General features: G+C 41.4%; 1 protein-coding gene across 2 annotated transcripts; it reads right to left on the bottom strand.

Moving 5' to 3' along the window:
• Positions 1-85: 85 nt before the first annotated feature.
• On the bottom strand, positions 86-27,976 carry LOC307265914 (bromo adjacent homology domain-containing 1 protein; the record flags this gene model as incomplete). Of its 2 annotated transcripts, none has more annotated exons than XM_080047758.1 (7): positions 27,835-27,976; positions 5,497-7,311; positions 3,679-4,040; positions 2,848-3,007; positions 2,524-2,603; positions 1,270-1,361; positions 86-275 (listed from the first exon to the last, which is right to left on the bottom strand). In XM_080047758.1, the coding sequence occupies exons 2-7, from the start codon at positions 7,289-7,291 to the stop codon at positions 86-88; spliced, it is 2,679 nt and encodes an 892-aa protein (XP_079903884.1). In that variant the 5' UTR covers positions 7,292-7,311; positions 27,835-27,976. The 2 variants fall into 2 exon arrangements, with proteins under 2 accessions (XP_079903884.1, XP_079903885.1); XM_080047759.1 differs by lacking the exon at positions 27,835-27,976 and adding an exon at positions 19,402-19,436.
• Between the last annotated feature and the right edge of the window lie 14 nt (positions 27,977-27,990).

Genomic DNA, 27,990 nt, shown 5'->3' on the forward strand with positions numbered 1-27,990 from the left:
GAAAGGTGTTACGTCCTTCAACCCTCCCTCTCCTCTGTTCAGAATGTGGAGCTATGTTACAATTCATTCACCCCTTTCTACCAGTTTACTGCAGGTTCTTCAGGATGCGTCCGTAGCGGAAGTCGTAAACGTGCCGGCAGAGATACACCAGCTCGGGGTCGATGTCCATGGGCACACAGCGGTGGGAGGGAGGGGCGAAGTCGGGCCGGCAGGGCACCACGCAGGCAATGCCAGGTGGGGAGCCTTCAGCACGCCGCTTCACCAAGGCACAAAATCTACCAAGGCGTGCGCACACACACACACACACACACACACACACACACACACACACACAGAGTGGGGGAAATCAAAAACCTGACACCCACTGTCTGTACTCTGTAGAAACTACTAAATCCAAACTAAATATAAGAGATGCACAGTTATACTTTTGTACTGTATCCGATACGAGAGCTTTTTTTGTTCCTTGAGTATAATTGTTATTATTGTATTCGTTTTTATGTGTTCTATGTTAGGTTACATGAGGCTGTAGAGAACCCCACAGTAAATGCCACACAATTCAGGACATTTAAATGTATTCCAAGGAAAATTATTTGAACAGTTTTGAACTGTTTCTATACACAAGTTCAAAAGATTAACAGTAAAAGAGTGCAACGGCCAATTGACAACTGTTTTAATTGCTAATTAATGAATTAATGTGTTGTACCACATTTTGGCTATTGGCTTGAAATTACATTATTACATATGTATTATTTATAAAAGCTTCAGTCTATGAAATATGGGTATGGGGATATGAATGATACGCCATATTGGCAACTGATATTGAATTGGATCATTCCCATCTCTATACAATATATAATTGTTGTACCTCAATTTGAAAAGAACAAGTAACTCAACAGATATTTGAAAATGTGATGTCTAAGCAAATATGCATTCGTTTGTTCCCTCAAATTCATTAACAGCTGCACTGTTACTGATGTGTGAAAAGGAAGGATATATCTCGGCTGCTGATGTGTAAATTAAGAGCAACAACACCACATTTTATCTAAAACCACTCTCTGCCTAAGACTGTGGCTGAGGTGTGTGAGTGTGAGTTTGTGTGAGTGTGTGTGTGTGTGTGTGTGTGTGTGTGTGTGTGTGTGTGTGTGTGTGTGTGTGTGTGTGTGTGTGTGTGTGTGTGTGTGTGTGTGTGTGTGTGTGTGTGTGTGTGTGTGTGTGTGTGTGTGTGTGTGTGTGTGTGTGTTTGCTTGCATGCTTGTGCCGTCTACTTACCTACAGTACTGGGCTAGTGGGAGAACGTAGCATCTGTCCTCTATGCAGGCCACACTATTTTCATCCTGGTGCCGAGAGGCGAAAATCTCATTCTGAAACCACAGTGGGTGTACAATATCACTGTCGACACAAGTGTCTCCTATTGTGCTGGCTGAAGGCTGAAGAAGTGACAACCCTTTTCAACTGCGAGCACATTAATTGCTCTTGTGAGATAGGACTGTGTCTCTGTATTTCTAAACATACTTGCCGCCATGACACACGTCGCATACACATACATAGAAAAAACAACAACACTGCTCTACTCAACACTTATGTTGACATCCATTGCTAATAGGAACACGAGTAGTGGTTCACCGAGTTCACTTTCTTACGGTGAATTCGCTCCTCTTTCTCTTTGTTTTTGCAAAGGCTGAGGTGGCAGCGATAGCATCATTTTTGGCATTGTGGTTAAACTAAAGAGCTAACCAACTATCAACAGTTTCATGCCTGCTGGGAGAAAGATAATGATGTCTCCAGCAGCACATCTGTCTCAATATGTGCGCACAGACACGGTGGTGTTCAGCTCCTCTTTTCACATCAGTTTCTTACGTACTTCAGGATTTCCTCGTTATGCATTATCACTCGCTCATAATGAACAAATCATTGATAATCACAACATTTCTATTATCCCTCCCCTATAAAATACAAGTGAAAGTTAAAACAAATGACACGTGTCGCCTTGATTTAAGAAAATAATCTTTCCTTCCACATTCAAACACATTAAGCCAAAGTATAAACTATAACATGGAAGTACAAGGCAGTGTTTGTCTTAAACAGATGGCTGTTCAAATTTAGCAAGCCATTAATGTGGCTGATGAAAATGGTGGGATGGAAATTTTCTTTAACTGTTAACTCTATGGAGACCGAAAGTGTTCAAAACCAAATAAATCACGTTTAACATATTAGAAATCATATTTTCAATGTATACAGTCACACTATATAAATAAACCAAGAAAATGTGAAATACATTTAAAAACTTGTTATTTTATATCGTGCATCTTTACACAATAAAATAGTCAATTATACTGTAATCTTTAGATGAAAACGTCTCTTTTTCCCAAAAGTTGGATTTATTTCAGAACACTCATCCATTTATTGTATAAATCTCCACACCACATACACAACAGAACGTCAGCTATTTAGATGGGCCACACACATTATCAAAGTGCTGATACTGTGCTCGTGTGAAACCATCATGTAAGCACTGAGCCTCACCTCACAGTGTGCGCTGGGATCTCGGCCTCCCTGGGTGTGCTCAGGTCGGTAGTACCAGAAAAGACTCATCATCAGCTCTCCTGAGGAGGCAAATTAAGACACAGACACACACACACACACACACACACACACACACACACACACACACACACACACACACACACACACACACACACACACACACACACACACACACACACACACACACACACACACACACACACACACAGGTAAACAATCTTGACCATATGTTCCTTTGCCCATCCGTCCATGCACACAAACATCCATATCTATCCATGATCTCCCCCTCCTTGTCTCCTCTACCTGTTTTGGGGTCCTCCCACAGCGACGATATCTTGGCAACATATGGGAGGGATTTCTTCCTGGGGCCCGATCGCAGCAGCACAGTGTCTCTGACTCGTATCACTTCACCGTCCCTCTCCACTCCTTCATAACACTGCCGCAGGGCCGTCTCATCCTCTCCCTGTGAAACGCACCAGCACATGCTCGCGTAAACACATAACAGGGAACAGATATAAAATTCTCATTATGAAGACAAAAAGGAATCTGTCACACAAAGTTGTGTGGGTCAAAACACAATTATCTTTCCCCGAGAGATTTATTTTATTTATTTATGTTTTTCCCTTTCTGTCGCACGGCTGCATGGATGCTAGCATGGTGTTATCAGGTGGTGGAATTCTCACTAGATAGACAACCAACCCAGAAGCTCTCTAATCTCTTGCTCCTCTTCACATCTGTGACGTTCAATTTCTTTATGTGATTTTGAGTAAACTACCAGCATTTATAGGCAATAATAAGCTAAAATGAATGATTCCCATGACCACACTCGACTACTAAGGTTGGGTTGTTATAAGAATGAATAGCTGTGTAACAATAACTAGGCCTTAGCACCTAACCTTAGCAATGATCATCATAAAGACCAATAATAAATATGTATAAATGTTTTATCACCCAAACTGAGTTTAAAATAGGTTTAAAAAAATGTGTTAGTGTATGGCCAGTCTTAAAATACGACACCCTTTTGTTTGTTTCTTTTTCTTTTTTGGGGGTCCCTACTCTGTTTTCTCTATCGGCCAATCTAATAATAACACAAGGGGTCCTTGGGCTGAACAAGGTTGAAGGCCCCTGACCTACCGCAATAAAGACCTCCCTCTCGGTGGGCCCTCCAACAGGCCGCCAGCCGTTGGTGGCTCGTCTGCGGCTGACTCTCTTTTGTTTGGCGCTGCCGAGGCTTGGCAAGGGCGATGGCTGTTTGTGGGGCAGTGTGCGTGTGCGGCCCGTGGACAGGGAGCCGTTGGAGGGCTCGGTGCTCTGCGGGCATTCCCTGGCCAGCTTTAACCTGGCCGGGGGCTGCTCTCGCCCAGACAGGGGGGTCAGCAGGTGCCCTTTGGTCTGGCTGGACGTGGGCACGCTCGGTAGAGGGCAGCTGGACACGGGCATGGAGGGGGGTACCAGGAGGGAGGGGCTGTGCTCACTCTGAGGGGAGGAGTAACCTTCTGGAAAAGTAAAGGATAAGAGTACATCTTTTGAATAATACCACAAGAAAACAGAAAAAGACTAAATTCGAGCTTCAATCTCTGCTTAGAGTGAGCAGACCCTACATTTGCCATCACTGTAACTCAGATATTGAATGTGTGTATCCTTGAGTTGAGTAGGCTATTATTGTTAGACCTATTTGTTTTGTTCTTTATGTTGTTCCATACAGTAGGTTGGTCTTAATATGGATTTCCTTTTTGTTAATTCCTTGCTAATTTTGTGTTAAGATGCATAAAGTAATGTAGGCCTATTTTTCAACTTGACAATGAAATTAAACTTTCAAATGTAGTTCTGCTTTCTTGCCTTCTTTTTAAGATTTTTCCCATAAGATAACATTGTGACAAACGACCCCATAGTGTGTGACAAACGACCCCTTGATGGGGTTGGTTGTCACAATGTGTTAGATGTGCCTTTGATGGTAAATTTCTTCTTTATTACAATAAGTTAGAAAAAGTGAGGGGTTCACATTTCAAGCCAACACCTTAACCTTCAATTTAATGTAGGAATGACTATTGGAAGATGTTTAGGTGATGAGCAATTCTCACTAGAGTAAAAAGTGTGCCTACTTACCCCGGTCTCCCCTATAGAGCTCCTTATCAAGTAATATCTAAATCAGGGCCTCAAGCTATAGACACTTTCAAAGCCCATACCAACAAAAAAAGAAAGAACAACAAAAAAACAAATGTTCTCACTTGCCGGGCCACACTATTAGCTTTAGGCACACATTAAACAACAAAGGACACTTTATTTATATAATAAATAACGTGATCCAAGTATAACATTGAGAGAATGACAATACAAACGGCTATACAATAGCTATACATAGAGGGCTTAAGATCAGTGAATCAAAGAATTACATCAAAATAAACCTCAATCATAGCCATCAATAATAATTTTTAGCCTGTTCCAGATCAAAATGCTTAATATGGTCATTTAGACAATCTAAGTGACATTTGGTTAGGGCGGAATACATTTTTCCTCATTTGAGACAAAACGTTATGGCAAGGGTTAGGGTTTTCGAGTCAGCTGAATAACTTCAGCCGGGGCTTCTTTAAACTAATTAAATGCCACACAAGGAGCATAAACTAAAATGAAAGCAAGGAGATGACAGAAACATGACTGCGGGCCGAGTAAGAAGCCACACATTTACCACATTATTACCCTTCAAAGTCAAATTCAAAGGGTACACAATACAAGCAAAAAAGAGACTAAGAAATGTAAATATAGTTAAAAGAAAAAAATGTAATCAGAGGCCTTATCAATAAACCTATCTGGCTCTGTAAAGTGAAGTCTAATGATTGGATTACGTCCTAATTAATAGCATACTTTTTTTTGTAGCTTCTTAATAGCATCTCGCAAGCCCAAAAAGTGTGGGCACCCCTGCATTACAGTGATCAATCTCCATTTGCCACTCACCCGTTTTGATGCCATGTGTGCATCCACTGCATCCTGTGCTGAAGGAACAGCCCCTGCTGGCGACAGGAGGCATGGCTCTGTAGGTGTAGCCACCGATCCCACAGGCGTCGCTGTAACATGGTGAAGCCACCCGGTTGCAGAAGGCAGGGTGGGCAAGCCCCGAGCCGTGGGACACCCGTGAACCCAGCAGCTTGGAGCCAGTCATCTGATTGGGACATAGACCGGAGGGGGGAAAGTTCATAGGTCGCGGGGCCAGGCTCGCTGACGTGGTTCCAGTGTGCGTTTGGTGCGTGGGGTGGGCAATGTGAACGTAGTAGCTGGAGAAGCAGTGCTCGGCGGTGCAGAGGCATGGGTGCGGGCTGAGGGCCAGGGCTGTGTGTGGGTGGGAATGCGTCAGGGACCGTGGGTTGACGAGGCACTCGCGCTTCACGGGGGTCAAGGCCGAGTTGAGAGGCTGATCGTCCGACTCTTCGTAGGGCTGCTGGCCCAGGAAGAAGGCCAGGCGGTGGCAGTACTCCATCGAGCCCTCGGGGGGACAGCAGTAGTACGGTCTCAGTTCAGTCTCCAGCTGCTCTTCCTTCACTTGCTTCAGCGGGTACGCCAGCATGCTGCGAGACTGGTAGCCCGGTTTGGTCAGTCGGTGGGCGCAGGGGCCGGTCTCCCACTCCACTTTGGGCTCAAAGTCTGCCTTCTCCTCACAGGCTGTGTAGCCGCTGTCTGTCGATATAGGGACCTCTTTCCCCTTCTGCTTCTGTGATTGGCCCTTGTGTTTGAGTTTGACTCTTGCCTGCTGTTGCCTCGGCTGGGTCTGGACAGTGGCAGGAGCCTTACAGTCTGATGTGATGGTAGCTGTGGGTACAGCCTTTACTCTCTGTTTGCTGGTAGCAGAGGAGCTGGTTAACTTGAGCAGGGCCGCAGCGTTGAGACCAGCCAATCTCCTGGGAGCGGGGGCATCCAAACTCTCCTGGCTCATCCCCCCGCTCTCTACCACTCGTTTGGCTTTGACCTTCTTGACCTGCTTGGAGCTTTGGCACAGTTCAAGTTTGTGGGATGCAGAGGCTTTACTGGTGTTCTTTCGTGACGCCTTCTGACCTCTAGGGACAACAACGTTCCTGTTTGGATCTGAATCTGGGGATATGGTGGGCTCTTCCTGTCTCTTGGCCTGCTTGGCTGATGGCTGAGTGTCATTGCCTCTCTCCAGCAGCAGACTGTTCACTGCCTCGGCGTTGAGAGAGGCCAGTCTGCGCTTGCGAGGTTGAGTGACGAGAAAACACTCGGCGTGACTTGGGCTGTTGGACTTTGATTTGTTTTTTTGTAAAGGCTTTCCCTCTTTTCTTTTACTGCCGTTCCCTTTCCTAGGTTTGCGTTTGAGAGATAAACGTCGGCGTGCATCCTTTCGCTTCCTGTCATTGGAACCCTCCCGGTCTCGGAGGCTTTCCTCCAATCGGGTGAGAATGACATGGCAGCTGGTGCTGAGCCCCTCCCCATCTGAAACCTCGCCCCTCCCCCGCAAAGGATACGACTTCCGGCCCCGTTTCTTATCTCGCCTCCGGTCCAGTTTTCTGTTCTGATCGGATTTTTTTTCTGCTCCTCCTCTCTTGTCCTTCATCCTCTTGGCCTTGTCCTTCCTGGGTTCGATGATCCCACTTATTTTCTTTGTCCTGCCGAACCGTAGTGTGCGCTCGGGCCAGGTGTCGCCCATAGCGCCACCATGTGGCCATAGGGGGCAGTTGTCCCACCACTCAGCGCTACCGTCGCTCTGCCTGGGGGAACCCTTCTGCCTGGCGTGAGTCATCACATGCTTCTCCACGGGGCCTAGAGATAAGAGAAACCACAAGTGGTAAAAACTACCGTTTGTCCCAGTTTCACCATTTCCTTACAATGTTTACAATGCAGAGAACAACCACCAGTTATCTGCACAGTAGTTGAAATGAATTACAAAAAAAAGCTTTTCATTAGGTCAATAGAGCTGCTTTCAGCCCCAAAACTTTTGTTTCTTATATTACATTCTCACAGAAAACAGTAAGATCAGCCGGCACCATAGTTATGGCCATGTTGACTGATCAGAACAGGATTGTAGTCAGAGAAGAAACTCAGGGAGGGGAACGTGTATTATCCAAAAAAAAAGGACCATATGCATTATTTCAAATTAAATTAATTCTTATGACTTTAAATAAGACAAAGTTGGAAGAGCTTTTGTTGTGCGGAAAGTACTGTGGCACAGAGAAAATGAAGGAAAGCAACAGCCAGCAAGACACAGGAATAACAAGTCTTTATTTAAGATTCAAACACGAAAACCTCTGATGCGACACAAGAAGCTTAGTGATGAGTAAATTCAGCAGAATAGATGTGTTATCAGACTGAATGCCATTGATCATATGGCAAGATTCAGCTACAGTATGCCTGTTTGAGATCCTGTCATTATTATACTGTAGGTCGGTGTGCGTGTGTTTGTATGTGTGTGTTATATAAAAAGGAAAATGATGCCCTCTGTCATTCATTCACTGCGCTCGTTGCCTTATCACCTGGTGTGAAACAGAACACACAAATAGGAGCTAGTTAAGGCCAATTGTTAAGTCTGAAAGGAAAAAGGTGAAAAAGGCCTTCAGGTTTCAACAGACTGAAGAAATACAACAACAAAATCCGATGAGCTAAATGCCTACTTAGCCCAGGCTAAAATACTGCCAAACGAAATGTGAAAATATCAATATATTGTAGAGAGGGAATATTGTGCATATTTAACATACATACAACATTTAAATACCCCATAAGCTCATTGTAAAACAATGTTTGCTACATGGTTTTATTAATATCAATAAGCAACAAACAATTATCTTGAGAATATTATATATTAAAAGAATACGTGTGTGTGTGTGTGTGTGTGTGTGTGTGTGTGTGTGTGTGCGTGCGTGTGTGTGTGTGTGTGCGTGCGTGCGTGTGTTGAAGCAACTGTTCTTTAAATAATGCATGTACAAAGACCATGACCACACTTTGGTGTGTTTTAGCAAAAGGTAAAGCAGTGTATTTTTTTAAGTCTTACTGTAGTTGTGTGTTTTCGATTCCCTTGTGTGTCCTCAAACATATTATGTGTGTTTCTTTGTTGGAAAGCCTGAGATTATAGAATTGAATTGCCAACAACTGTATATGTTGTGAAAAATAAAGAGACTTGAACTTCATAAAAATGTATCGTCTGCCTAATGAGGCAGACAAACCATGTAAAAAGACAAAGGATCTGCATTCGAAAACTGAATGCACAGTAGAATCTGCACCACAAAGGAAACAAAACTCCGCTAAATACATATTAAAAATGTTCCACCAAAACAATCTAAAAATTAATGTTCTACCTTAATGACGAACTAAGGGTGTATTCACACTGGGAATGTCCGCTAGTTCACTTGCTGTGGTCCACTTTCATATTGCCCCTTTTGCAAGCGAACCAGCATTACGAAGCAAAACCACACGTGATCTGAGGTCATTCATGCATTGGACAGACATTCTGGGGAAGAGAGAAGTACCGGTAGGAAGCACAAAGTGAAAACTGCGAAATATAGTATAATTGATATAATATGGGGTTAGATATGATAAATAAATATACCTACATCAAGCCTATAAATAAAGAAGAAAAACATAAAATTATTGTTGTTTAATATGGTTATAATATATATATACTGTAGGCCTATGTCAATGCCACGTTATGAAACATTATTGTTACTGTATTTTTGCTGCTGGACGTGCGGCTCGTGAGAAGAATAGCTGTGTGTCATCAGGGTGTCAAAACCAAAACCAAACGAACACGGCGATAGTATTGACGGTCCCGTTAACATGGGAAACACACACTTCATGCAAAGCGCAGCTTGAACCTGTTGGAACTGTGCGGGAGACACTCCCCTCTCCCTCATCTGATCACTGAACAAATCAGCATGTTTACGCATCATGTCTGTATCAAATGTAATATATTCGCTTGGGGCTCCCGGTCAAACCACAACTAATCTTCCTAACAATGGCGACAACAACACTTTAGCATAATGTGAAGCTGATAGCGATTTACTAAAACAGGAAAGAAAGAAAAGGCACAGTGCTTCCTGCAATTGGGTCGGATTGAGTCCGGCCAAATTCACACCACAAACGAACTGCAGCAGAGTGCGTTAGGAAACGCACCGAGACTACCTCTTCAGCTGGGTCTCGGAGCGCTTGTTTGGTCCACCCCTTGAGTGCGATTGCTGTGTTCACACCTGCCTGAAAGATGCACACCGAAGGCGGGAGTGCACCTGAGTTTGTTTCAACCGAACTAAACACGGCAGGTGTGAATACACCCTAAGTTATTGTTTTCAATTAACATACACAGACAGTCACATATATTATTTTTTGCGTGTAATGTTAATAGCTGTTAGTTTTTTTTCCCCAACAAAAATTCACCTTGTGTAAAAAAAATATATATAAATCTTTCTCCTCATAATTAACCTGTATGAGTCTGCTCGGACTTGAACGTTTGGTTCAGCCAAATGGTTGGGCCCTCCCTAACATTGACATAATAGGCAAAACTCATAAATAAAGGTCCATGACCAATGTTGCTGTCCACTGCAGACTCAATGTCTTTCCTGGGGAGACAGCGCTCTACATCACTGCTAACAGTGGTCACTCAGTGTCCCCCGTGTCCCCTGACTCTCTGCATCACACACTGTGTAGCCACGGTGTCCTGGCCTTCTACAGCCAGTTCTCCCACATTTCACTAAACAAGCATTATGTCGCAGTAGGCCTAAATGGATGCCAGTTTAAAAACACAGTCATCCCAGGTCCTTCCACAGTAATTTTTTTTTCTTTTTAAAATGTCTTCCAGGTTATTCTGTGCTTGAAGAATTACAGGCCAGGGCTTGGTTTATGCAAATGTCCCTGTAGTATGAACCAGTACAAGATTTTGGCCCAACTGAAGACTTCATAACAGCCGAAGCCCGACAAGATGTTTCAAACATGTTTGATTTTGTCCGCCCCAGTCTGACTGGGCTTGTGCAGCGTGTAGGCGGTGAAATGCCTGAGCGATCCTAGCATTAGCCAATAGGAATAAAGCCACAGGATTTGTGAAAATTCAATCAAACTGTACACATTTCAAAAGTTAATTACAGTTTTAAAAAGGATTCCTTCAATGTACACCACCTCAGAAAACACTTAATTTAATGTTACAAAAAGCATTAGGGTGAGACTGCACTGGCAGGCAAGAACAATGTTTGTTCAAGCACTGTTTCTGTCTATTTCCTCTTTTTTACGATACATTTTGTTCTAAAAATCATGCCAAAAATGCATTTTTAAGAGCCATACATAATTTTTAATGAGCCAAAATATGTTTTGTAGATTTTAACTCTGGCTTTATCCAACATCTAGATTTAACAAATAATTAGTTAGGTATTTTCAAATTTGCATATTTATTCAAACATCTCTGAAGAAATTCTAATACAATTTTTTTTTGTTTTAATGCACGTTATCAACTGGCAAAGAGTTACAGCAAACTCCGAGCTGTGCTTCCTGGGCAAGTTGTAATCCGTTTTCCAATGTGACCTTGCCATCCGAGACTGAAACTCAATATCTTCCATAATTCAAACCCTAACCTCTGTGAGGTGTTTCACTTCTTTTTTAAATCTGAATTCAAGAAAAACTATTGAAAATGTGTCTTGTGAATAAGTCTTCAATATTCAAAAGTCTGTTTTGTATGTTGTCTTACATCTAACCAATAACCTTGATTCTGAGCTTTTTTAAACTACTTTCCACTTCCAGCATCAGTTATGGGTCACTGCTGAGAAGTGCAGGTGGGGAAAACACTGAAGGGAATAACCTGCTCATGATATTATCTCATGTGCCACTGCCACACCAAAGGCAATTTGGCTCTTTAAACACACAGCCGAGGCCCGGTGATCCTCAGGATGTAATCTCACATTTACAAGCAGATTAATGACCCTGCGCTCCGTCTCTAATTGGTTGGAAAACAGATCATCAGCTCCTCTCAGAGCATCAAACATCAGGCATACCGGGATACTTATGATAACACTTGAACAAGATCTCCCCAAGACCCTTGAGACAGTGTGTGTGTATAGCAGCAGCCCATTTGTGGGTTTAAATAATAAACCAGCAGAAGCAGGACACGCAAATGGACTAATGAAATTCAATAATTATCCACACACTCCATTCATCTTTTTTTGTACTGAAACTGTAGGCATAGCTAGAGTAAACAACTAGAATTGTCCGACACACGTTTCATGCACTCGCCTCCAAATTCAACTACAAGCATGCTTTAAATATTAGCATTAAAATAATGAATTAAAGAGAATAGTCCAACACAGCAGAACAAACAATACTATAATATATTCTGTAGACCAACTGCCACATAAAATGAGGCAGTCACTTCAAACCACACACTAAATGGGAACCTAACATGAACATATATTTGTATTAGAAGGTTGCCAGTTCAACACAGCAGCCCAATGGTTCCCAAGCTACGGGTCGGGACCTCCCAATGGGTCCCAGGGCTCCAGACTGCGACCAAATGCTTGCATTTTGCAACCATTTTTTGAGACATTGCGAGTACTTTTTTTCAACTATAGGGCACGCACGCGACCGGGAAATGTGCAGACATATTTTTTAATTATTATTATTACTGCCATTAGTGCTTTGTGTTTGAGAGAGAGCGAGAGTGAGAGTGAAAGAGAGAGAGAGCAGGCGGCGAGTTATCAGTGACACAATCAACTGCGCGGATCACGTGACCTACTCTCGTCTCGGTGTCCCGCTGTCGTCACGTCTTTAACATGTTGCCAACTGGCGACTTTTTCCACTATATATGCCAACTTTCCACCATAGCGCTGAGGCTAGTTAAAGACCAGAGACATATCTTGCAACTTTTTTTTATTAATACCGTGCTCACCAGAGCCGAGTAGCAACGGCTGATGTCTCCTCCTCCTAACCGCTGACAGTTCTCACTCATACGGGCAGTCTGATAGAAGCCCCCCGCCACCTGCAGCAGCCCCCAGACAGACAGCACCTTGTCCGCTCTGAGCTGCCATGTGACTTTTGTAAACAAGTAAATAGTTGTATAGATCCACATTCAATAGGCGACTGCGTATCTATAAAAAAAAGCTAACCTTGAAATTATGGCAACTAACAAAGTTTGTAAAGTTAGTTATATGTAAAGAGGCCTAGGTAATTTGTATAGCCTACCTGGTCAGTATTTTCTATTCATTTAGCCTCTTTCAGAATTGCATATTATGCAAATTAGTTGATTTTGTCATCTAGCTACTACTAGTTAATTTTGCGCCAATAAGTATTTTCCTTATAGAGGAGTCAGCAGAGATAGAGGAGGAAAAATCCAAGGGCTCAAGGTGTAGAAGGGGCTGTGGTGAAAATAGGCTAAAACAATCCCTTTTCCTGAAGGAATCTCTGAAGGGTTTAACATGGCGTTGCAAAATCAAAAACACAGTGAATTGTATCATCTGTTGTCAGTGTGGTCCAAAACATGCAATATATTGCAAGATGTTGACAATACAATATCAGTAGGCCTAATATAGTTAAAATTGGAAAAAATGTGAATGGATGCATTGAGTTAGGGGCGCCAGTAGGGGGGGGAATATCTTGGCACCTCACGATTCGATTCGATTCAGAGGTCAACGATTCGCTTCAAAATCGATTATCAATGCACCCCGATGCATTTTTTTTTCACGTACATGTATGATTTTCAAAAATATATTTATATACACATCTGAGTTTGCTAATCACTTCCTACTTTTGTGATGATCATTAAATACAATCAACAGATGAATTGCCTTCTCTAATATTGTATTAGAGAAAAAGCTTTTCTTGTCACAAATATGACTTTCTATGAACAGTGCAATAATCAATGCAGCTTGCATTTCAACACAATATGGAAGTGTGTAAAAACTAAACCGATTCACTTTAATTTTCTTTCTACTCTTGTAAATCATGTTTCTATAGGATTTGGATTCTATTATTGTCTATGTTATTTCATCACATTGTGCAAAAAGTATGGCTTGGAATTCAGCTCTAATACAAAAACGTAAACAGACACAAAGCCAGTGCAGGTTATATGGGTTTGCTGCTCTCAGCCCTTTTGTCGCCACTTTTAACAACTCACACTTGTGTGGTGTGCATGCGCAGTGGTGCAGGAAATATTAGTATGGAAATATTAGTATTGAATACTAGTATATATATATATATATATATATATATATATTAGTGGTGGGCCGTTATCGGCGTTAACGTGCTGCGATAACGCAAGACTCTTATCGGCGATAAAAAAAATATCGCCGTTAATCTCTTATTCCACCTCCTGTTCGGCTCAGGGGAGATAATAATAGCCGGGGGCCGTTGTTAACACTTGAGGAGCCTTTATTCTCTCACACACCCGCCGCTCTCTCTCTCCATCACTTGCCCACGACAATCGGGTATTGGAACGCAGGGTGGGTGTGTGTGGCCACCGGTCGCCACGTGACTATAAGTTTCCAAGTTTTAAACACTTCTATCTCTTCAACGTCACCGTACCCGAATCCTAAATATCCCCTTAGCAGACGCTATATTTCATCGGGGGGAAAACTTTGTTTTGCGCCACAGTTCGGCCGTAATGCTGCTGCACACACACACACACACACACACAGACACAGACACAGGCGCACACACACACGCTGCATGTCAGAGAGGGGCGCTACCAAAAAGACGAGAGGAGCGGTTGGAGCAGTTGGAGCATTTAGAGACACATGCGTGCACATTTATTTACATAAAATCGCAATCGCAGTCATTTGTGCAGTTATGTAAAATGTTTCACTAAGGAAAATTACAGAAAAAGTAACGCACAGTGACTTTGATGAGTAACTTTAATCTGATTACTGGTTTGGAGATAGTAACGCGTTAGATTACTCGTTACTGAAAAAAGAGGTCCGATGCCGGTAACGCGTTACTAAGTAACATCTTGTTGAACATTATTTATTTTCATCACCAATTATCATAGTAGAACAGCTTCCTCAAGCAGATGAGCCCCTGGTCTGATGCGCCACCTGGCTTGAGAAACACGTTCTCAAAGACTTACTTTGAGTCATTATTTAGGAGCACACACATATTATGAATGAATTCAAATGAGCCATTTTAATCTAGATTAATCTAGATTAATTCCAAAATTAATCTAGATTAATCTAGATTAAAAAAATTAATCTATGCCCACCTCTAATATATATATATATACACATACATACATACGTGTGTATATATATATATATACAGTATATATATATATATACATATATATTAGAGGTGGGCATAGATTAATTTTTTTAATCTAGATTAATCTAGATTAATTTTGGAATTAATCTAGATTAATCTAGATTAAAATGGCTCATTTGAATTCATTCATAATATGTGTGTGCTCCCTAAATAATGACTCAAAGTAAGTATCTGAGAACGTGTTTCTCAAGCCAGGTGGCGCATCAGACCAGGGGCTCATCTGCTTGAGGAAGCTGTTCTACTATGATAATTGGTGATGAAAATAAATAATGTTCAACAAGATGTTACTTAGTAACGCGTTACCGACATCGGACCTCTTTTTTCAGTAACGAGTAATCTAACGCGTTACTATCTCCAAACCAGTAATCAGATTAAAGTTACTCATCAAAGTCACTGTGCGTTACTTTTTCTGTAATTTTCCTTAGTGAAACATTTTACATAACTGCACAAATGACTGCGATTGCGATTTTATGTAAATAAATGTGCACGCATGTGTCTCTAAACGCTCCAACTGCTCCAACCGCTCCTCTCGTCTTTTTGGTAGCGCCCCTCTCTGACATGCAGCGTGTGTGTGTGCGCCTGTGTCTGTGTCTGTGTGTGCAGCAGCATTACGGCCGAACTGTGGCGCAAAACAAAGTTTTCCCCCCGATGAAATATAGCGTCTGCTAAGGGGATATTTAGGATTCGGGTACGGTGACGTTGAAGAGATAGAAGTGTTTAAAACTTGGAAACTTATAGTCACGTGGCGACCGGTGGCCACACACACCCACCCTGCGTTCCAATACCCGATTGTGTCGTGGGCAAGTGATGGAGAGAGAGAGCGGCGGGTGTGTGAGAGAATAAAGGCTCCTCAAGTGTCAACAACGGCCCCCGGCTATTATTATCTCCCCTGAGCCGAACAGGAGGTGGAATAAGAGATTAACGGCGATATTTTTTTTATCGCCGATAAGAGTCTGGCGTTAACGCAGCACGTTAACGCCGATAACGGCCCACCACTAATATATATATATACATACATACATATACAGTATATATATATATATATATATATATATCAAAGAAAAATTAACGCGATTAAAAAAATTAACGCAGATTAATCGCACTTCTATGTTGCCCTTTGACCCGGTGCAAAAGAGGTGAGGCGATAGCGGAGCTGCACCTGTAGCTTGCTGACACGGCCCGCACGGGATTAAAGAGTAAAGAAAGAAGTATAGAGAGGGACGTTTTATGGGAAGCTCCGGGCAAATAAGCATGAAGGTAGGAATACGTCTTATGTTATTCTCCGCAGTGTCTGTGCATTATTGATTTAGTGGGTGCCTAATTAACAATAGGTTCAAAACAGTATCTCTCAATCTTCCTCTGTCTCACTTTTGTTTGCTAGCTGCGATCGTCTCCTTCAAACGGACACCCGCCCCCTCTCACTCTTCCAAGCATATGCCTGTCTTTTTTCCTCCTTTGTGTGTGTGTGTGTGTGTGTGTGTGTCTGTGTCAATATTTTTGGCTATGAGAAGGACGGTGAATGAGTCGGCATAGGCTATGCGCACCGCACCTGTGGCAGTGCAGCGCTGTCTGTTGTGGGAGATAGACAGTCATTTAGCCTGCTTGTTTTTTTGTGTTTTTTTTCGGCGCTAGTAGTTCCTAAATTAATTTAATGTAGTAACCTGGCTGAGAGGAGGAGACAGAAGTTACGAGAGAGAGAGAGAGAGAGAGAGAGAGAGAGAGAGAGAGAGAGAGAGAGAGAGAGAGAGAGAGAGAGAGAGAGAGACGAACGGTAGCCTATACAGTTGTTTATAAACAGGCATAAAAGTGTCATATAAGTATGCGATTAATTTAGATTAATTAATCACAGAGCCTGTAATTAATTAGATTATTATTTTTAATCGCTTGACAGCCCTAATATATATATATACGCGGAAAAGAACAGAAAGCTTGTCATTTGCAGAAGTCTTACTTATAACCCTGCGCGCACACCAAAACTTCCATGAATGTTAGAGGCAGCCGCCAGTCATTCATTTTCACTTTAATTTTCGCTACGAAGGGAGACTGAAGCCTCGGCTGCAGCAGCGCCATGGCAACCACCTGTGTGTCCACTCCACACACAGTCTGAAATAAGCCGTGGATGAAAGACTCTCAAAACATTTAGGCCTACAACAACCAGTTTATTGTAGCCTTAATACTAATTTGTTTTATGGTTTGGTTTTTAATAAAAAAAGAAGTTCCAATATGTTTGTGAATGCTGTTCAAGGGGTGGTGGGTGCAGGGGGGGAGGGGGTGTATATTGTTATTTGCAGTGAATTGCAAATTATGATATTTTAGAAGAAATACACTGAATTACAATGGTGTAGACATCATTATAATTCAGTGTATTTCTTCTTAAATATCATAAAAATAATGGGACAAAAAGAAGTCAAGGGACGTTCAGGCTAGAATAAATAAAAATGCGATTTATCGCGAGTTAACTATGACATTAATGCGATTAATCGCGATTAAATACTTTAATCGCTTGACAGCACTAATATATATATACACACACTCTTTTATAAAATCGATTATTAACTTTTCTGAATCGATTCGGAATCGTTCGAGAGAGAATCGCGATGCATCGGAGAATCGATTATTTTTCCCACCCCTAGGCGCCAGTGCTCCTAGTAAAAAGGTTAGTCTGGAGCCCTAGGTCCCAACATAAATCTTAGGGGGTCAGAAGACAATTAAGAGGATAAGAGAGGAAAACATCTATACAGAACATTTTTTCTCTTCATGTCAACACATTATTCATTATTAATAAACTGATATGAACAATGAATAAATTGTTCATAAGAACCTATAATGGGGTCCAGACAGATATGAGATTGTCAACTCCTCATTAGAATGCAAGAGTGTTTGATAACACAGGAAAACATGATTGTTTGTAGGCAAATAAACATAATGTTGTCAGTAGTTTTAGTTTTTAAAACAAGTATATAAGCTCACATGTGATGTGAATGATTACAAATTGTACTTATTAATTCACCTTCCATGGTATAATAACAATTATGACTTTAATTTTTGTGCATTTCAAGGGTTGCTACACAAAATAGCAAGGCAAACAAAATGAATAATACAAAAACAGAGAATAATAACTGCAATGATCCCCTTGGTATCAATCTTTGTTCAGGGGTTTAAAATGAGCAATTACAGGATATGTAATTGATGAGTTATCGTCATTTTACAGTATTATAGTGTATTTAAGTATTTCTTAAAGGGACACTGTGTAACATTTTAAGTAATTTATAAGCTAAAATCAATATCCTCATTCATAAATATGTCCTCATTGGTGTAAAATCACCTCTGCCAATAATCTGAATTATCCTCCTGAACAGAGAATTACAAATATTAATATTACATTTTGTACATTGAGCAGGCAGGTCTTATGGAGGCATCCATGTTTTTGGAATGTCATCAGGTGCATTGTTTAGAATTTAGAATTGTTCTTGTCCTTGAAGGCCACTGTAGCTTCTGTTATTATTCAAAAGGGGTGGGGTTACCCAGGGAGCGTTGCATTCTAGAACTTTCTAGAACTTTCTTGGTGATGTCATATTACACAGTGCACCTTTAACATGTAAAGCAGATTTAAAACTATGTTAAGAGTAACAACATTCCCCAACTATCTCTGAGGCTTTCAGGGCTCAGAAGTGTAAGAAGTAGGCTATGAGATATATTTGTCACAAGCCAAAAAGTGACATGCAAAACACCTTGCAGAAAGCCTATACTCAAACTCCAGATCCCTTTGCACTGGCTGTACGTGCCACAGCCATAACGCATCCAGCCAATCAAGCCCAATATTACACCTGTAATTAACTGCTCATCCACTTTGTTTTTAAACTGGGTTTCTCCTTTGAACTTTCGGGTGGACCCATGTGCACACACATCAAAAATAAATAACCAGCCAGCCGGGTAACGTAGCCCTTTCGGATCAGATCGTTATAGGCTCTTGTTTTACATTTTACATTTGGTGACACGCACGTTAAGATGCATCGAGAAGAGACGAAACGAATCCGAAACATTAGGTCACTGTTTGTTTTTTTGTTTTTCAAGACTTAAACCACACAGCCTTGATCTAGCACTTGAGCTCGATCTATACCACTGTCCGCTCAGATGAACATGCATTAAGACACTATAGGCTACTATGCGTATACTTAAACAGGGGCCGAGAGATACAGCAGGATGGGATACAATACAGCTTGACGTTTGTCCATCTGAAGTAGCCAGCCAGGCTCTAAATATGGGCTAAAGAGGGGAGGAAGAGGAGGGGGGGGGGGCTACAAGAATACACACATAGGTTTCACACCAAGCCAAATAAATAAAGGGCAGTCACCCCCTTCTGATCACATTTTCTACAACAGGATTCCGTTTTACCGATACAGCGGCTGTTGCCGATCTCAGGCTGGTTTGGAGGATATGGCACGTAGGGCTATAGCAGCAGCAAAGGCAGCAGCACTGTGTATCGCTTCTAGTGCACGAAGCGACAGAAAAAAATGGGTTGTGGAGTGCGCTCCCCTATGGACGGCTGGCCAGTCGGAACAACTTCAAACATTCGGGGCGAGAAGAGAGAGGAAAAAATAGCACCGCAAATTTGTTTTAGAGGTGGTAACTTACGGCTCGCCGACACACGCTTCCTCCTCCTGCCAGCCGGGAACCGTCGAACAAATCTGCGGGTAAACGGAGGAGGAGAGGTGGGGGGCGGGAGGGAGAGAGAGAGAGAAGTGGAGAGAGGACGGTCGGTGGCGTTGCCTGCGAGATGTGTGTGTGTGTGCTTGTGTGTGAGTGCTCTTCCTGGTTGGGCTTCAACCAACGATTTTGCACAGAACTTCATGTGAACCTATTGCCATAAGGACCAGGGCTCGCTTGACGCCCCCCGTCCAACAGCTGTTAATTATGGGTGGGTGGGTGGGAGGGGGGGGGGGGGGTTATTCAAACTAAATATTTGCAATAGTTACTTGGTGCCACTACATTGAAACACGTAGGTGCTAGGCCTACATCATGGGAGAGATGTTACGTTACTTACACCCCCCCTCCCCCCCCCCCCCATCATACCAGTACAGCCTCACCCTGTCATTTGTCGTGACCGAACCAAGACCAGTCAACCACCAGACAAAACACGTCTAGAGAAAAATTAATACGCAGGGAAAATATAACGAGGAAAAATCAACTCCATCCTGGTGTGGATGAGGTCAATAATAGGCTACCTTCATGTCTATGTAAAAACATGAAGGAACCACCATCCTGCCGGGTGGTAGGGTGGCCTAGAGGGAAAGGTGGCCAAACAGTGAGGTCTCTGGTTCGATCCCTAGCACCGGAAAGGAGGGTGTTAGTAGTGGCTGGTATTACGTCTAGTGCCTACCATCTCTACCATTGTGTCCTTGAGCTGTACTACAGCTGACCCTGCCTGCGCTCTGCCTCTGACCCCTCCAAAGTGTGGTAACTTGAGAGGGGATATGCGGAAACTGACACATTTCAATGTACTGGCTGGGGTTTGGATACAAGAAGAACCAATAAGACCACAGATCAAGTCTAACCACCCAAATGTCCCAAGTGACCCCAACAATGTTGCCTATGTTGTCCAACTATAACACACACACACACACACACACACACACACACACACACACACACACACACACACACACACACACACACACACACACACACACACACACACACACACACACACACACACACCGACAGCAGTGGAGGAAGAATTTACTCTCTAGATTTTACATGAGTAAAAGTAGCAATACCACAGTAAATACTCAACACTAAAGTCCTGTGGCTTGCATTGAATATAATCAGCAAAATATACGCACGTAAAAAAAATTGTTCTCATTTCCTTCAGCAGCAGTGTAGAGTTGTAGCTGGTGGAAGAGAAGCGTATTAAAAATACTTCTACTATCAAGCATACCATTATGTAATTGCGTGGATGTTTCATATTTGATGTCAGCTTTAATTCCTAACACAAAAGTCTAAATGCTGGTTCAAAAGCCTGCTCCACACACACTGCTATCAGGAAATCACTTGGGGATATTCTGCATCCTTTTTTGTTTAGTTTGTCAAATTAGGCACGGTTAAACATACAGTACATTTAGCAGATCAACCCTGGAAAATGCCCACATTGCTAATCCAGTTAAGTGTCTCCCATAGGATGGACAGTCAGGGCGTGGGTGTTGCTTGAGCTCATGTCTGCTGCACTCACTGCCACTGCCTCCTGCTGCTCTGTGAAAGCCGTTGCTTCATGTGGCAAACACCAGTCGCAGCCCCCTAATTAAAAAGCTCTAAATACAACGGTGTGGGCTACTCAAGACACTTCTGTATACTTCCAGATCGAGCGGGTCCACAGAGTGTGGCACTGATGGGATGCAGTATTTGTAAATGAAGAGAAATGAATGACCTATGAGTGCCAAAACCAGTTTCTCTTCTGTCCTTATGGCCACAGTTTTTGAACACCTGAATCCTCTGTTATCATAGCCAGCGACTATGCTACCTAACTCATACCCTCACAGACATTTTAAACTGACCAGAAATGTTGATGCAAGTCAAAAGAGCTGAAAAGAGGCTGACTCATACACACATAGTTCAACGACAGAGTTGAATGCACAGTTATTACATCAATTCACACTCTCTTAAAGTGTGCCTTTTGAGTGTGACTCAAGTGATTGTCACCGGCTTCTGTGAAGTCAAATAATCAATACCTCCACTTATAAAGAAGGGAAGATTATCCAATCAGTTCTATTGTTATTTTCTTTTTTCTTTAAACGGACACTTTTGATGTAGAAAATAAAGATTTCTTCAGATAGGCTACCAATAACAGCAAAATGGGAGAAGTAACTAAACACAGAAATATCACAGGTAGATGTGTTCTGTGTGGAAAACACAACATTCATCCACAAGCTCCAGGAAGTGGATTTGGTTGCTTTAATAAATGCCACTTGTAAAAAAAATTGTGTATGGCCTGTAATAACACTATGACTAAGAACTGGTATCAACCAGACTCTCCAAACCTCAACAATGGATGGACACACTTGAACTGCTTTATGCAATTGAAAAAAATGACTCTCCGTCTTAGATCCAGTGAAGGGCTATTCCAAAGTATATGTGGAGAAATTGACTACCTTCATTAAAGAAGAAGAGGATGCTACATGCTCAGGATAAGCTTTGAGCATTTAATGGATATAATATGACACAGCAATACAGGTGTGCCCCCATTTTATGTTCATGTCTTGTTTGCTCTTTACAATTTTAAAAGTCTTATATAAAAAGTAAAATCACTTACGAGAACTGTTTACATTTTGAACCTACACCTGTGCATGTTAGATCACCTCTCTGCCAAAAGCTAAGAACAAAAACAGTAGTATTGATTAGTAGAAGGGGGGAAATAGGAGGGCTCACTTACAGCGTGAATAACAGTTACACTCAACCTCGGTAATAAAAAATCACCCCCTACGAGTCCACACTGTGTTAAATATTGTTAAGACTCACAAAAGTAACAAAAAAAGTGGAACAAAAGTAACAAATTCAGGCAAAAGCAATAGCTGCAAAAGCCTTCATCGCTATAGTTCAACAGTTCAAAGTACAGTGTGTAAAGGGAATTAGCACTTTTAGAACAAACTTAGTTTTAATAGAATACAATATTCATACAAGTATGTTTTAATGAGTGTATAATCACTTAAAAATAAAGTTGTTGGGTTTTTTTTTACCTTAAAAAGAACATTTTATATCTACAAAGGTAGCTCCATTTTTCTACTGTAGCACAGAACAGACGAACTTTACAGCCTTACGCATAATGTGTGTCACCTTTTGGAAGACTAAAAATAACTACTATAGAATAAATAACTAAATACGTCAGATCTTCTCCTCATCACTTGATATTGTGGAAAGACTTGAGACAGTGGTGGATTATGCCATCTTTAGTAACTAGCTTCTTATCCTTGAAGGCTACCGTAGCTCCTGTAACTTCCCCGAACGGGAGGATAGACCAAGCCCCAACCACAGCAAGTTGAGTTCTACCAGCATCTAATGCGAAAGTAACAACAATTGCAGTTCACGGAGTGGCCACTAAGGGCAGGTTTCAAAACAGAGCAATTTTTCATTGACTCCTATGTTAAATATGCCGTTTTCACAGCATTATTAAACCTATTTAACAGCTAGCACCCCGTTGGCCCTGACTTGGCACAGATGAGTAAAGGTTCAATAGTTAACCATCACACATTAAGTAAAAAATAAAGAGAGGTGATCAGGTGGTAAGCCTTCCCTGTTTTTCTTAATAGAAAAATTAAGTGTTTGAGTGACAAGGCCAAAACCCAATCAGCAACCTACACAATAACAGAGACAGCTTCCCTACCTGCAGCTGTCAAAACTTCACTTTGAATTTCAAATCGACGTATGCTTTAGTCAAAACACATAGGATAGATGACTTGATTCTTTGTAATATGTCAGGCACTGATTATTCATTCCTAGCTGTTCCTATGAAAATATAAAATAATAGGTATATGGCGGTATATATACAGATGTGGATGAATCAAGTATCTGAGTGCCAGCCTTTTAGCACACAAAGCACTTCACGGTTAGTCCGAACGAACACCTTATTCCCCGTTTCATACTGAGAGCGGACATGAAAGCACCAGCGTTACTGTGGACAAAGAGCGTGGCAGGGCATTGAAGATGAATTCAATAAAGGCTGATCTTAAGTTGTCAAAATTCCGCCACGGGTTAACAGTGAAATTAAACATACATCAGCATGTGATAGGACGGAGACACACATACAATTTAATGTTATTCATGAGCCCCCCCCCCCCCCCCGGCTATAGCTCTTACTATAAAAGTGTGTAGACTGTAAGGAATTCATGGCATGGAAAACCGTCCAGCATCTGTGATTCACTTCAGAAAGGGTGAATTTTTGCATTCCTGGTGTTTAGGTCTGGGGTTTCTCCAGGACAAAGACAATGAATGAGAAAAATAAAAAACAAGCCTATTTTAATGAAACCAAGCAACCTTGAAGCTCATATCGCTTCCCATCGGAAGACGCTCCGGTGTGGAACTGCTGATATGACAGGCAGTGTAAACACCAATTGGATGCACAAAATATTTGACTTAGTGTTACACTCAAATGAAATTACGTCTGAAGTCATTCCAACACGTCTAGATCATTAGGCTTTATGCATAGATGTAAGATATATTAAATGCACTTGGCCCGTAGATGTTTGTAGCATTGCATGTAAAAGGAAAAAGTCCATAGAAAATTATTAGTATGAGGTATACAGTAGCTGTAGACCTTGCCGTATATCATTCAATAGAAGGCTCAATTCAGTACAATATAAGTGAAGTCATCCATTCAAAAGTGAATTGAAGTCAAATTAAATATGTTTCACAAGTAAAGTGTATTTTAGTTATGAAATAAATAAAATAACTGACTGAAAGTATAACTCAAATTACATTATTTGATTGTTAATAATAATGCTTGGATGCAAAAGTTAAATTGTATTTGTTTTGCTCGTTAAAGGTGGAGATCAATTAGTTTAAAGTATAGCTAGGAAGTTCAATTCAAAAGGCCACAAGATAAATATGAGCCTTGACATGTTTGATAGACACAGGCTAAGAACACTTTTCTTCTGAACTTGGCTAAGAACATGGTGATGGTTTATTAAAAAGTATATTAAAAATGAAATAGCACTTAAATGCAGCACTGTGTATTGCTTAATTTAAAGCTAATTTGCTTACATGATTTTTGCTGCTCTAGGAGGAAACACATTTTCCACACAGGAAAAAAGTTAGAAAGCTTCCTGAAAAGTTACTGTTTCACTGTTTTTGTTGTCCAAAGTTTGGTTAACACATATATTCTAGTCTTACGTTTGGTTCCAGGCTCCTCAAAATCATCTATTTTTTTATTTATATTGCTAGAATTATTCAATACTAAGAATTAAATAAAGAGAAACTATGTTTTGTAAACTAAGTTTCGGCAAATGTAAAAAAATCCCCTTCCTCTGAAAATGCATACTGAACCTTTATACTCTACGTTATTTTACAAGAAACCAATCTAAGAGGTTAAATGTTTCCTTTGTGGAACGCTGACATTTCAAAAGACACTTGTGACAAGGTGCACCAATACACACACACAGACATTTATAACTACTTTACCTATCTATTATACATAACTAGTTACTAAAGCTGGCAGATAAATGTAGTGTAGTAGAAGTACAATGTTTCACATAAAAGTGAAATGCTCAAGTAAAGTAAAAAGTACAATAAAATGTGTACTTAAATAACAGTAATGAGTAAACATAGTTACTTTCCAGCACTGCTTATATTTCTATTAACTTACAGGTCTGGGGACAGATTCATGGAGAAATTAATCTGCCCGCTGTGGGATTTCTGTTTAACATTGCAGAAAACTACAATTAAGCATAGAGCGTTTTGACATCCGGAAAATACAGCTAATCCAAAAAAATTCTATTGGCCCGTGTCTCATTGATGATTTAAGCTTTACATTAGAATCCTGGCACAGACCCATCGTCACTTCACAGCAGACTGCCTTTACAGTAATGGCTCCGGTATTAGTCCAGCATGGGTATTTAATGACGGGTCTATGTGTGAGTCATTAAAACAACTCTATATTAGGACTTATGACATTTACGATGGTATAGTGAGGTGGGGAGTGGCCCCCGTTGGATCAGAGGAGTCAATGTGATAAAGAGGCTCTGCCCGGAGACGGTTAAGTCTGCTGGGGGAAGAAAAAAAAAAACTAAAAGATTAATGTTCAACTACAATAAACTAGTGTGTCAAAGAGTAGCCTGGCAGAGCAGCTTTTTCATTTACACTGAAAGATCGTTTCATGGCAGCCCTTAAAAATGAGACTTAGCAGAAGAAGAAAAAAAGGAGCAAGTAATTTATGATACTGTGTACAAGTGAGGGGAATCACTGGAGGGGGCTATTGGGTAAAAGTAGTGATTAAAACATAGAAAGAGCAAGCCCTAAACTTCTCTTACCTACTTCCTAATTTTGAGGTAGCCTACCTGTACACAACTTCAGTGTTTTGTAGCATACTTGATACGAGTATCATAATACGTTAACTTCCCCTCTTTCGTGAATTAACTGAATTCAGCCACAGCACCGAGAGCCAGCGTTTGTGCAATTAACCAATTGATTTCACATGAGGACAATGATTAAGTCCAAAGCCAAGAAAGTGAAACAAATTGGTATGGCAGTATGGCTACTTTCGTTCTTTTTTTCTGCATGCCCCCCTAATTAATCATCTCACGACTCCTCTGCTTTATTTTATGGCCCTATGGAGGTTGGGGGTTTAATTAGTTCAATCTAGCTCCACCTCAATGGCCCATAACAGTAAAATGTATAGACATTGATACAGTAACAATCTAATAATTTAGCATAATAATAATACATCAGTTGAATGGGCCTTTTCCTGCAGAAATACTTGTATTTCTGATCATTTAGGTACATTTAGCTGTTAGTCCTCGTTTTAATGATAGTTTTATCTCAGTGTAATTTTAAAATGGTGATTTCATGTGTGCCATATAGTGATGTGATATGTATATACTGTATATTGTTGTTGTATTCTGTGTTGACCTGCACAGGGACTGCAGATGGAAATTAGAAAACTGCTATAATCTGGTACAATGCATCTTTTCTCTGTGAGATTAATGTTACTTTGTACATGGTCCCTGACAAATAAACTAATAAACTAAACTAAACTAGTAGACTTACTTCTGCACTTGTATGTTTCATTGTGGGACATGTGCTTGTTATATAGCCTAGTATTTTACTTTTTTTAAGTTAATAATCTGACAACTACCACTGCTAATCACATATTTAAAGATATGTTTGTTATGCACTTTAACTTAATATTTAAAGTGCATACTAGTGAGTCTATAAGGTATACATTAAAATATGTAGCAGTAAAATAAAATGTTACGATTTGGAATTTATCAGTCATGGCGTTTTAACAGAGCTTCCAGATCCAAGTCAGTTTATCCGTTCACCAGGGAATTGTCACCACAAATATGTTCCTTATGTAGGCCTAGGCCGTGAGCCCGAAGAAACTGTAGGCCTAGTCCATACTTTTACCCTGATTTCACATAAGAGTCCATGATTCATCTTGATAGTGAATGAGAAGCGATGAGCTAGCCTACTTCATTAGGCTAGGCTTACTCTTCTCCTGTCACTTTTCCTCGCAACCATTCATCAGCAGTGCACGTGTTGAAGACATAGATAGTATATAAAAGAAAGCTCATTCACTGACGTCCAAAAGCCTCGGGAGGGTTTCTCTATGATGTTATGGCAGCGTCATCTCTGATGAGCTCATTCGTTGCCTTATGATCTAATTGGCGTATATTGAGTGCTATGTGGGTTAATTGCTTTGGCACTTTTGGTTCGAACCTGAATTGACCCGGTAGCCTTCTGGTGTTGCTTCTTACGTAGTTTACAGCGGAGGGGTTTCCTTTTTTTCAATGTAGGCTAGGCGAAATGAACAACATCTCCCAACAAAAAATAAATATAGGATAGGCTATAGAACACACAATATGCCATGAAGTTTGTGACCCCCACGTGCACGCGCAACCAACACACAGGTTGGACAGCTATCCAGGTGATCACATCCTGCATCCATCCAGCCAATCATATCATACTATTGAGCTCACAGGTTACTGTGTCCCTATCATTGACCTTGTTACGCTCTATTCCGCGGACAAAGCACTATTATCGCTTTGGCATTACACTTTGGCTGCTGCTTCTGCTGGTGGAGGTGGAGGTGGAGGAGGATGAGGAGGGGGGTGGGCGCTATGATAACACACATTGCTCGGCCAGTCCGACTGAGTACCACTCCCTGGGAATCTCCTTCATCACCATGGCCATGATCTGTCTCTGCAAACGTCCTCCAGTTTACATGACTCTAAACACATGACTAAAACAGCATGCACATGAGAGCAGTGCTGACCATGCAACCCCCATGCTCTGCATGTGTACAAAAAACTGAAAGAGAAGAACGAAAGCTCTATGAGCAAAGATAAACGTGTTGCTACTTACCGTACCGTAGCTCCGTGTGGCAGGCACTATCTCGTCTTTTTTCCAACGCTGCTGAGAGGAGCCAGTTGGGGCACCTTGTTGTCCAAATGGCTAGGTGAGGCAAGTCCGACTGGCAAAGCGATGCAGCTCAACTAGAGGAAATAGCCTAAAACGCGT

This window comes from Ammodytes marinus (genome assembly GCF_949987685.1).
Source record: "Ammodytes marinus genome assembly, chromosome: 19".
NCBI classification, from domain to species: Eukaryota; Metazoa; Chordata; class Actinopteri; order Uranoscopiformes; family Ammodytidae; genus Ammodytes; species Ammodytes marinus.